The 12,372-nt window shown below is 29.9% G+C and overlaps 1 protein-coding gene across 1 annotated transcript; it reads left to right on the top strand.

Moving 5' to 3' along the window:
• The first annotated feature begins 7,366 nt into the window (after positions 1-7,366).
• Positions 7,367-8,275, top strand: LOC141517018 (olfactory receptor 4C11-like). The gene has a single exon (XM_074227957.1). The coding sequence runs from the start codon at positions 7,373-7,375 to the stop codon at positions 8,273-8,275; it is 903 nt and encodes a 300-aa protein (XP_074084058.1). The 5' UTR covers positions 7,367-7,372.
• The last annotated feature ends 4,097 nt before the right edge of the window (positions 8,276-12,372 follow it).

Below are 12,372 nucleotides of genomic sequence, written 5' to 3'. Positions count from 1 at the left end.
GAGCTAGAAATTCCTTCAGTCACCCACTGTTGCAGTGCCCATCCAACCATAAGACATGACTATTTACCATATAGATTTCTGTCATCTTTAGAATTAATGCTTCTGAAAATGACAATAGAGGCAAAGCAAGATTGCTCACTTTCACTCTTTGCAATTTTCATTTAGTAAAACATTTTTATTGTCAATTATAAAAATAATATAATGTTATTGCAAATGGGTTGAACAGAGATAACATTCTTTTACTTTTTCAAAGACACATGAGGTAGAAGGAAAAGATATTAAATTAAAGATCAACAGGAAAAAAAAATTTCATTGTGTTTGTTGTGAGTTCCTGAAATAACAAGTCATCACATTTTAAAAATGTCATTTAAAATTTTCTCACATTTAATTAAATAAACATGAACAAATGTTAAGAATAAAAGAAAATGCAGAATCAGAGGAAATACCCCAATTTATAGTTGTACAAACTATGTAATTATGGAAGGTGAATGAATGCAAAGCAGACTATAATATTTTCACCTTTTAGAGTTGGTTCATTTTTATTTCTCATTTTTTCTTTTGTTCTGATTCCTCTTTCATTTCCTGACTAATATTTAAAAGTGTTTAACATAATTTTACCAGAAAAGGGCAAAATAATTTGGAAAAAAACCCATGAATAAATCTAATATGATTAAAGTGGATCTGAGGGAACAGCAGGGATTGTTTTTCCCGTGACAAGTAGCAATATTGCCAGCTATTGTGTAATCAACAATCTCTTAATCACTCCCATGTATACAGTTTTATTTCAGTAGTTTACATACGTGTTCATATTCTGTGAAATTGCCTAAAATAAGCTGCATCAAGCCGATCCGTTGTATAGATAAAACAATAGATTCTTCATTTTAGAGAAATAAAAACAAATGACTGAAGTCTAGGAGTCAAAAACAGTTATTCTTCAGATTTCAAATAATGACTGTCATGAGATAGTTTCCCATCCTTTGTTATCTGGCCTTTACATATGTATTACATCATTCCCCTGTAGAGCCTAAGCTCTTAAATGCAATGTGGAAGTTTGGCATCACTTTTCATCCATTGATTTTAGGAGATTCATAGCATTTAATAGAAAGAAAATTAGAAGTATTGCATTCTGGATCATCATTTCATAGATAAAGAAATAGTTTCTGGAAGAATATATCACTCTTAACCTCAATTATAACTTTGCACTTAAATTCTGATTAAAATGAGGCTATTTTAAGTACTTTTTCCAAAAATTATTACAGTTTCATTTTAAAGTATTCCATAAAGCATTATTGAAAAAAAAGTTGATGATTTAAAGAATCTTGCTCCCAAGAGAGTTTGATTTGCTGTAGAAATTGGGAACTGTTAGAATGAATCAACAACAAAAGGAGAGCAAAAATCAATTGTATTAAACTTGACTTCAATGTTAATGTTAAAATTTTATTCATCAATATCGGATCAAATAATATTATCACATGCTAGCCCATAGATAGGTACCCTTTTCTGCAACAGAACTTTATTTGACTAGGTCATAATCTGAGCATAACTGGGAAAGTTTTATGCAATTAATATACATGTGCCAATAAATCAATGGGACAGAACTGATTTGTTTTTAAAAATATGAAATGTTATACAGAGTCTCGAAGTTAGGGTGTATATGATACACTCACTTTTCTGAACTCCAGGTTAATGCAAGAATTGACTTGAGGTCCCCTGATGATATACCTATCTTAGATAAGTGGTGTAAGTTTGCATTTCCTTCATATGTCCCTAAATTTAACTGATTTCCCTCTGTATCTGCATTTTCTTTTCTTCATAAAATATTGTTTATTGAATTAACATTTTTCATCTTAATTTTCAAAAAAAAATTCTCCAACAACTACTACTTACAAAAGATTCATTCTTTATTTGAAATGACAGGGGGCAAAAAGAGACAGAGAGACAGAGCAACAGATATAGAGACAGATATACAGAGAAAAGGGAATTCTGAGAGCTGTGCTAAATTATCCTTAGAATCCTGCTAAAAATGACTTAATTTCTGTGCCCCTAGGAAGTTCTTGCAGTTTCCCACCAACCTTTTCTCTACATTGCCAGATACACTACCGAGGCAATTCTTGTGGTTTAACAATCCACAACAGATTGCATTATTCAGTACAAATCACACTGTGCCTCTTACCTGTCTTTCATTTTTAATGTTGATATTTTCATGAGAAAAGAATTTGTTCTGCTTTTAAAAGAATGAAAGGGTGTACATCTAGGGACAGAAACAACAAACAAAAGAAAGAGGATAAAAGGACAAAGTAGTTTAAGAAAGGTAAAAATATATATAAAGAAAAAGGAAAGAGTTTTCCCTTGGACTTGCACTCTGCAGTTATAATGGCTTCTGGTTTATTCAGAGTTTGGTAATTAGGTGATGAAGTAGTAAGAAGGTTAGAGACAGAATCAAAGAGAACTCAGTTCAAATCCAGTCTCAGACACTAATTGTCTATGTGGCCCTGAGGAACTAATAACTTCTCTCAACATTGTAAAATAGAGATAATAATAGCACCTAGCTTTCAGGATTAATATGAAGTCAACATGAAAAGCTATGGAAATTGCCTTGAAAATCTAAAAGCATGAGATAAAAGTTATTATAGTTATGATGCTGTACATTTAATAGGCTCCCAACAGACCTCTCTGGGTCATTAAGCATCACTTTAAATAGCTATGGTTTCGGTATGCATTTGCCTCTTCGCATTCCCCTCTATTTTAGACCAATAATAAAGGTTCTTATTAGTATTATTATTAGATTTGTGGTTGTGAAACAAGGACTAAAATATGTTCATCTATATTGTATCCTCTCATTAGGCAAAGGAAATGTGGTGGTTCACAGTCTGGTTTTTATATTTTATAAATCCAATGTTCAAATTCCATACCATATATTTCTTTTTTATGTTACTGTACAAAAGAAATACCTACAATCCTGAAATCAGCTGTCTTCTTCAGTTATTTTTTAAATTTTTTTTCTTTTGTTCAAAATATGGAAAATATGGCATTTAAATCCTTATATCATTTTGCTAATTCTATATGCATGCCTAAATATATATATATAAATATATATATATATATATACTTAAAAGTATAGATATTTATATAATTTTATTTATAAAATCTGAGCATTTTAAAAAGAGTTACTTAAAAGATAGGTGTTATAATTTCATAATTAATTAGCTAGGTGACACAGTAGAGAAATTTGTGAGAAGGATGCTAGACGGGAGTTCCCACGAAGACTCCAGGGCTTTTACTGTTTGTTTATTCCTGTGAAAATCAGTAATCTGCCTTCTGTCTCAGTTTGTACAACTATAAAATGGGGATAATAATACCAGTCTTCCATGGTTTTAGTAACAATCAAAGCATACAGCAGCTTACACTTCCTGATGCTTAACAAATACTTATTTCCTTTTTACGCTTCAATATACAGCGGAATAAAATGAATTATCCGATGAGATGCTAAAGTGTCCAGTGCTTGGCTTAGTATTAAACAATGTGAGTTTGAAATCTTAACTTAGCTTCCTGAGGAAACTTGTGGCAGTAACTTAAATTAGTAGTTGGAACTAGGTGAACTATATGCTACTATCTGACACTTACTGTTGGATCTTGTGAGTCAAATGTGTTTTCGTCATTTTGTAATGAAGAAAAGAGAAGTCTTCTAGACGAAAATCTCACACTTTTTTATTTTCAAAAACTTAGTTCCCTCCAGACACTGTTTGAACTGTAAATGATTTAGATGAATAATAATATAATTTTCTTTTTTGGTACATGTATAACATGTTAAAAAATGTTCAATATTAGTCATGAAATGAAAGAAGAATCAGAACAAAAGAAAAATGAGAAAGAAAAATGAATATAATCTAAAAGGTAAAAATAGTATAGTTTGTTTTGCATTCACCTATGTATATATATATATATATATATATATATATATATATATATATATATATATTTCATCATTTTAAAATTTTGACTGATTCTTGATATGTCATAGAATCACTAGTTTCCAAATGCTAAATTTTAATTTTCAAGGTATTTTTTCACTTAACGTTTGTATCTCTTTTTCATTTTGTCAATTCCACTTTTAATGGACTTGTTTTCTTCAGTCAAGCTATTGCTTCTTTTAAAAATAATTTCCCCATTTAACATCCTTTTCCCAACTTTTCTTCTACCTGTCATATTTGTTTTTTAAAATTCTATCTGACCTTATCCAAAATAACTTTTTGAACTCCATATCAACTTATAAACCCATTTCATTCTACATACTTGGGCATTTTGCTACTGGTTGTCTCTCTGAGATGACATTTTGATCCTCTTGGTTGCCATCAGAACCTCTTATCGTCAGATCTTTTTACCTGTTTCTCTCATATTTTACCTTAATTGGTATTTTTTTTTTAAGTTTAACTCTGTTCTTAGGTAAAAGATGGACTGTCCTTTGCTTCATATACTGGGGCAAGTGATTATACATTGACTTTTTATCCTAGGGCCTCAAGTGCTACAGTCTTATTTCCTGCTTTGTCATTGCACAACCTAGTCAGGCCAACTGTGCTGTATTTCCAGTGTTTGGAATATGATATCTGTCTGTCATACAGGAGACCTGCCAAGCCAGAAGCCATGGGCCTTGGGGACTAATCTGGTTCTCCACATGTGGCCTGAACTGACCTGGTTAAATCAACATTTAACCAAATGAGACAGATATTTTCTGAAATACTTACAAGATATTTGAAGTTAGAAAAGTGTTACACCATATTATTTTGTTGATTATACCGCTCCAAAATCTGTTTAAGTGCTTGATTTAAATTATTTCTGAGCGAAGCTGAGAAGAGCTCAGGGAAGTCCCTGGTTTCTCTTTGTAATATTTTAATATGTGCCCTCCATAAGATTATTTTCAAAATGATTTAAACAAATTATTTTTCTCATAAAATGTTATAAAATAGATGAAAAACATCATAATATTTATGTGTAGTTTAATAATGTGTGCCTAGGTTTACATTATCCCTATGCTCCTCTTCCCTCTTCTCTCCTACACTCCTCTTTACCTCCCTTTCCTTATTCATTTCCTGATATTATGCTTTTTTTTCTTTAAAAATAGTATTATTTGGGGCAGCTAGGTAGCATAGTGAATAAAGCACCAGCCCTGCATTCAGGAGTACCTGGGTTCAAATCTGGTCTCAGACACTTAATAATTACCTAGCTGTATGGCCTTGGGCAAGCCACTTAACCCTGTTTGCCTTGCAAAGGAAAAAAAAAAACCTAAAGAAAATAAAAAAATAAAAATAGTATTATTATTTCCATTATACTTTAAGAATTTTCAAGACTCCAATTTCCAATTGAATAAAATACTGCATATAAACATAATTTCCCTTTGGGTAATAAAAATAACATTTTAAAAGATAAGTGAGATCATTGGAAGAGTAATATCACTATTTTCTACCTATTTCTTTATTTCAAAGTTTAAAAAAGCCTTTGGAGTATTGGATGCAAGCAACAATAATTAACGAATGAGTTGATTTCGGAACAACTTTTGAGCATGGAATATTTCAGTCAATTACCTGGGATTGGTCTTAATCCCTAGAGGCATTGTAGTGCGGTGGATTAAGTTGTAGATAAGGAACAAGGAGGAAGGATATTTTATTCTTTCTCTTATAATTACTATGTGATGGTTAATAATTCAAGAAACCTCTTTTTATCATTCTATCTCTATAACAAAATTGGAATAATGAAACTTGAAATATCTACCTCCACAATTTACAATAATTATAATCACAATGTTGGATAGCTTATAGAAATCAGATATACAATTTTTCCATCTTCAAAATTTTTATGAATGGTGTGGATAAAGTCATAGTTACTAGACTTACATTTGAAAAATGATGAGATACCTAACATTTTGAATGACAGGACATAAATCAACTTTTACAGGCTGCTATTATTGCTTCTAACAACATTATTTAATTGTTATGAATTTACTGTCCTATATTTTGTTCGAAATATTCATTAGCATGATATAAGATAAAGATACATAGTCATTTAATAATAAATGTGAATCTGATCTGGTGACCAAATAGCAAATCTTAAATGGCTGGGTAAAACATGTTTCTTTCACCAGATTTTAATTTCCTACTTTTAAAAAGGAGGTGATTAATAGCAATAAAATTTGATATCTCTACTAAAACTTAATCCATGATATATTAAACTATCTATTAAATAAGAGCCAGCATCTGAGATAGCACCACAAAGTTTAATGGAACTTGGACTGTATTTGAGTCATACTGTTCAGACTAAGATAATTGGTGTTCCCAATGAATTTGTGCTTTGTTGACTCATATACGGATTATTGTTCTGAGTTTGTGTTATGATTTTAGAGAAGGACTTCGATGATTCACAGCATATTGAGAGCAGGGAAAGCAGGAAATTAAAGTTTTGAACACCAAGCCATAGAAAACAGAAAGCATAGGGAATGTGAAAATTATTATCAATTATTGATATGGTTGTCAATCACATGACAAAAATCAGAAATTTTTTATTTGATTTCACAGCACAGATTTTGAAACTTTTGTGGTAATTTACTGAAAAATAAATATAACTCAAAATCTTCTAAATAGTTTATAATTCTCTAAAGTAAAATCAAAATGCAAACAAATTTAAATTTAATTGTTATTGGTTATTTTAAATTGGAATCTGAATTTTTATTTATAAGAGAAGATGTCAAGGAATTCCTTTTAATCCAATTGAACAAAGACATTTCATTAATTTTCTTTGAGATTCAACGAAAGGAACAAGTGAAGCAGAAGAATCTCGGTCTACTTTTGGCAGATTAGTATGTATGTTTGGATATTGTAGCAATTAAACGCAATAGTATTATTTCTAGAAAAGTAGAGAGGCATAGTTAGATTTTGACTTTTCACTAACAAACACACATAAAATAAAATGGTAAAATAAACTTATTAAATGAATCTAAAAACTCTTAATTCTATTCAATAGAATTAATTTCAACCCACCCATAGTTATTCATCATTGTCTTCCTGGAAGTTTGACTCATGATGGCATATATGAGTCACTGCACAATGAAAAGATGGACAATATTTCTTTCTTTCTCATATACAGACTCATAACATGGACACAAAATGTGTTAGATGGAGTGGAAAAGGTTATGGGAGTATTTCATACTTTAAACTTTTCTATCTAAGGCTTTTAATATTGAAATAATTGAAGCTTAATTATACAGTGATGCACTGTTTCTTTTTTGTTAGTTTCTCAAATTTTTGTCTATTTTAATTCTTCTTCTTTATTCCTTTGCTATTTTTCCTAGTTCTCACCTGTGTCCTTTCCACAAGTCTTAGAGATGAGAAACAATGTGACTGAATTCATTCTGCTTGGATTGACTCAGGACCCAGAGATGCGTAAAATAGTATTTGCCATTTTCTTGGGGTTGTACACTGCCACAATATTGGGAAACTTATTAATTGTTTTGACAATCAAGACCAGTCCTTCTCTTGCTTCCCCTATGTACTTTTTCTTAACAAATTTATCCATTGCAGATTCTTGTTTCTCTACCACCACAGCTCCTAAATTGATTGTGGACAGCATCTCTCAAGCGAACACCATTTCCTTTGATCAGTGTATTACTCAAATATTTTCCATGCATTTTTTTGGCTGCATGGAGATACTGATTCTCATTGTAATGGCTTTTGACCGCTATGTGGCCATCTGTAAGCCCCTACATTATCCTGTCATCATGAACCAGAGGGTTTGTAGTATTCTGATTCTTTTGACATGTGGAGGGGCTTTTCTGCATTCTATAGTCCAGACAATACTTATCTTGACTGTGCCCTTCTGTGGTCCCAATATTATTGACCATTATTTTTGTGATTTGCAACCTTTGTTGAGATTAGGATGCATGGACATATATGTAATAAATCTCTTACTAGTTTTCAATAGTGGAACCCTATGTACAGTAAGTTTTATTTTGCTGATGGTATCCTACACAATTATTCTACACTCCCTGAGAAATCACAGTGCAGAGGGAAAACGCAAAGCCCTCTCCACCTGTAGTTCACATATCATTGTTGTCATCATATTCTTTGGTCCGTGCATATTCATGTACACCCGGCCCCCAACTACCTTCCCTCTTGATAAGCTGGTGTCTGTTTTTTATACCATCATAACACCCTTACTCAATCCTTTGATCTATACGCTAAGGAATGCAGAAGTTAAAAATGCCATGAAGAAGCTATGGAACCCCTGAGTGAGTGATTACAATTTACAAATAATATAATCAAATATATAATTTCCTGTTTTAATACTACATTACCCAAACTGCAAGAATTGAAACTTAAATATGTAATAATAAATAAATATACAGGAATAATAAATGAGGGCTTCATGAATTTGTTATATTTGGATAACTGTATTACAATGGAATTTTCTTTTACATTATAATTCAAAGTATTTTATCTTTTCCCTTTGATAATGATACTCAATTGTATATGAACAATTTCCAATGTGTAATTTACCTTGCTTTTATAATTATTTCAAAGTAGTAAAAGAGAGACATTAATATAAGGACCCTACTTTGCCTCTTAATGTTAATAAAAGGCATGAAGGACAAGAATTTCTATGCCGTAATGGAAAGAATGTTGAATGTCAAGTCCAAACTTTCCTTTAATTTCTTCTCTGTTTTGGGAAACTGCTTAAAATTCTGTTTATTTGTTTTGTCAATAATGAAATGAATTATTTGAACTATAGAAATTCTAGGTTTCTGTCAATTAGACTTCTAAATTTATGGTTTTATGAATATATGATAGAGAGAAAAATCCTGTTTCAGAAAGAAAAGGTAGAGTATCAAATTGAGAAAAATTACTAAATTCTAATATATGGAATCTATCGAGTTCATTTCTTTACTATTCATTTTATTGTTTTTACCACAACTACCAAAACATTCTCCTCCAGTTCATTTTCACTTTTTAATTTGAATATGCTAATCTTTGTTTATACCTAATAGAAAATTCTGAAAGACATCACAGTTTACATGAATTTTTTTTTTCTGAAATGAAGCCATTTGGAATTTTTCCATATAATATTGCCAATAAAACATTTCTACAAACTAATCTACTTTTAGAAATGAGCAAAAATAACAATTGGTTTAAATTGTGGTTGAAGTCTTGTATAAGCATTAAAAAAATTGACTTCAGATTCAATCACTGACACATTTAATTATGGGGCCCTAGCAACATTTTTGCTCACACTTTTTTAAATTATTGTAATATCCTTTCAGTTTAAGTTTTATCCATGGGGTCTTAAATACTAGAGCAGTCTTTCATTATAATTGATTGATGTCTGATGTCTTAGTTCTTTTTTTAATTTTGAGTTTTAATAATTCAGAAATTATCTCCTGTTAAGTTATTTAAAAGTGGGTTGTATTTACAATGCTGTATTTCACACTTTTTTATTTTTTATTGATTTGATCTTGATTTATTTTATTTTTATGTCTCACAGAATCATTATATACTATTTCTCAATTACAATTATTAAAGAAGCATTTTTTAGTGAATTTTAGTTGTTTTTTTTCACTTAGTCTGTTCTTTCTGATTTTTTTAATTCCTAGAGATATTTTTACCTGTTTTACCAATATCCTAATTCTGCTTTAAAGGCTTGCATTCTTCAATTTTTTTGAGCTTTTTTTATAAAGCTATTAATTTTCATAATTTTCTTACGCTTCCCCTTATTGTTTCACCTAACACACTTATATCTTATTTTTACAGGGGTTGTGTTCCATTTTCATTTATTTTCTTTGAGGCTTTGTTTTGATTCTTTTCATATTAAAATCAATTTTAAAAATAATTTTAGAAAACAGATATGCTAGACGTGGAGAGAATAGTTGAAGAATTATACCTTTTCATCAGACATTCATGATAAAGGCACAAATATTTGTCAATTATTATGAAATAAGACCATCACCAGATATGCAGAAAAGCTTAAATACTCAATACATGCATTTTGGACAATAATACACTAAAATTGTACTCAATAAAATTTTGTGAATTAATGTATTAAAATTAATTGTGAAATAAAGAATCTGTTTCTCAAAAATGAATGGTGGAGGGTGGCCAGGTGGCACCATGGGTAGAGCACCTGCCCTGGAATCAGGCGCAGCTGAGTTCAAATCTAACTTCATACATGTAATAATTACCTAGCTGTGTGACCTTGGGTAAGTCATTAAATCCCAATGCCTTGCAAAAACTCAAAAAAAAAAGAATGAACAGTAAAAAAAAAAATTATAGAAAATGAAAACTTTACTTAAGTTAATATCATCATAAGACAATATGCAAGAATTTATGGGATTGACCCAAAACAGTATTTCAAAATAAGTTATACTTATAAATTGATAAAATAATAAAAGAGACAAAAAATCATGAATTGGGCATGCAATTAAAAGCAACTAGAGAAATAATCATTAGAAAGGAAAGAAAAATCAAGAAATCAAAGAAAATTAAAAAAGGGGGAATATCAAAAAGAAAAATTAAATTAAAACAATGAACAGGAAGTATTTTACCCAATTTAAATGAATTTGATGAATTTTCACAAAATATAAATTTCCCAAATTAATTAAAAAGTTAATAGCATACTTAAACCTCACTTTGTTAGAAAAATAAGTTGAACAATAAATTCATTTTAAAACATTTTACTTTTTATCATTTCTAGAATAATCATGTTGTAAAAGTAAACATAACACCCCCCCCACCACAAAGAAAGAGAAACTTCAAGAAAAATTAAGTGAGAGAAAAACAAACTTACAAACATGTAATTCAGGCTCTATTGTGATTCCATCAGCTCTGTCTTTGGGATGGATAGCATTCTTCATCATAGGTCCATCAGAGAAATTGCTTCAATATTTTTGCCCCATAGTTGCTATAGCTATGTTTCCCTGAATCCTATTGTTCCCTAAGTCCTTTTATTCTATTCTTTCCCCCTTCTCCCTAATAAATTCCTTTTAAAGAAAAAAAAAGATGTTTACAAGTGACTTCTTACAAATATTTAAAGTAGTTAATGCCAGAATTAAACTTACTACCTGAATAAATTACAAAAGAAATTTTACTAAACTCCTTTTTGTGAATTAAGTATAGTTTTGTTATCTAATCTAAGTATTAAAAAAAAGGAGAGCAATAAAAATATAAAACAATTACCCTTAAAATACTGATGAAAAATCACCAGGATTTCTATAAGTTATGCATAAATTCCCATATGACAAGATAATGCTGGTGCTACAAAGAAAATATTCAATAATAGTTATAATAATGAGTATCCTTGCTTCACCTTTGATATTAATAGGAAGACTTGTAGTTTATTCCTGCTACATATCATATTTACTTGTTTTTTAGCACAACTTTTCTTCAAAAAGCTTTCATTTCTTCAGAAGTTTTCAAGTCTTTTTTTTAACAAGAATTGGTGAAGCATTTTATCAAAATATTTTTTCTTAATTTATTGAAAAAATCTTAGAATTTAAAAAAAAATTTTCTTGTTGATGTGGGGAATTTTACTTGTCATTTTCCTAACATTGACCTAGTTCACAATCCTGGTGCAACTTCCACACAAACATGGTCTATAATTTTTGGGAAGAGATTTCTATAATGTACTTTCTAGCAGTTTACATAAACATTTTGCATCAATATACATATGCATATGGTTTATTTTATATCCTACAACTTTGAGAGTTGAAATAAACCAGTTTTTAGCTGGTTTTCTAGGATGTTCTATCTACAATATTATTTCATTTGCAAAGAGAATTAGTTTTGTTTTCTTATTGCCTATAATTTATTCCATCAGGTACTTTTACTATCATTGCTGTAGTTTGTATATCCACAATGGTTAGAAAATTCACTTTGCTAAGATATGAATGTCTCCTAAGGAAAATGCAAGAGTACAAATCATATAGCAAAATAAATTTCCTTTTTTATGTGAGCAAGTAAACTTTTCATTTCATTTCCTCTTAATAGAAAAATAGTAAAAAGAGGATATTTCCTCTTTTATCATTTCAGACCTAAACAAAACTCTGGTGTTGAATATTCTATTTTAATGTATAAAATGAATAACAGGAAATAGGAAAGACAGGTAGTTCTCAGATTCATAAGAACTGATAGAAGAATATCTAAATCATAAGGAGGAATTTTTAAAATTTTCTCCTGCTATGAATTTTCTATATGATATTACCATATAAATTCTAAACTATTTTTATAAAAATGAGGGTTCTAGTAAATATGTCCTTTAAACCTAATTCTAGCTCTAATTTTGTAATAGAACATAGGAAAACATTAGACTGAGGGAAAGATATTAACAAAAAAGTAT

This window comes from Macrotis lagotis, chromosome 3 (genome assembly GCF_037893015.1).
Source record: "Macrotis lagotis isolate mMagLag1 chromosome 3, bilby.v1.9.chrom.fasta, whole genome shotgun sequence".
NCBI classification, from domain to species: Eukaryota; Metazoa; Chordata; class Mammalia; order Peramelemorphia; family Peramelidae; genus Macrotis; species Macrotis lagotis.
This window is presented reverse-complemented; position numbering and strand designations above follow the sequence as displayed.

What these genes read in the sequence shown, in the direction of transcription:
- LOC141517018 (XM_074227957.1), top strand. Translation starts at nt 7,373, where the DNA reads ATGAGAAACAATGTGACTGAATTCATTCTGCTTGGATTGACTCAGGAC.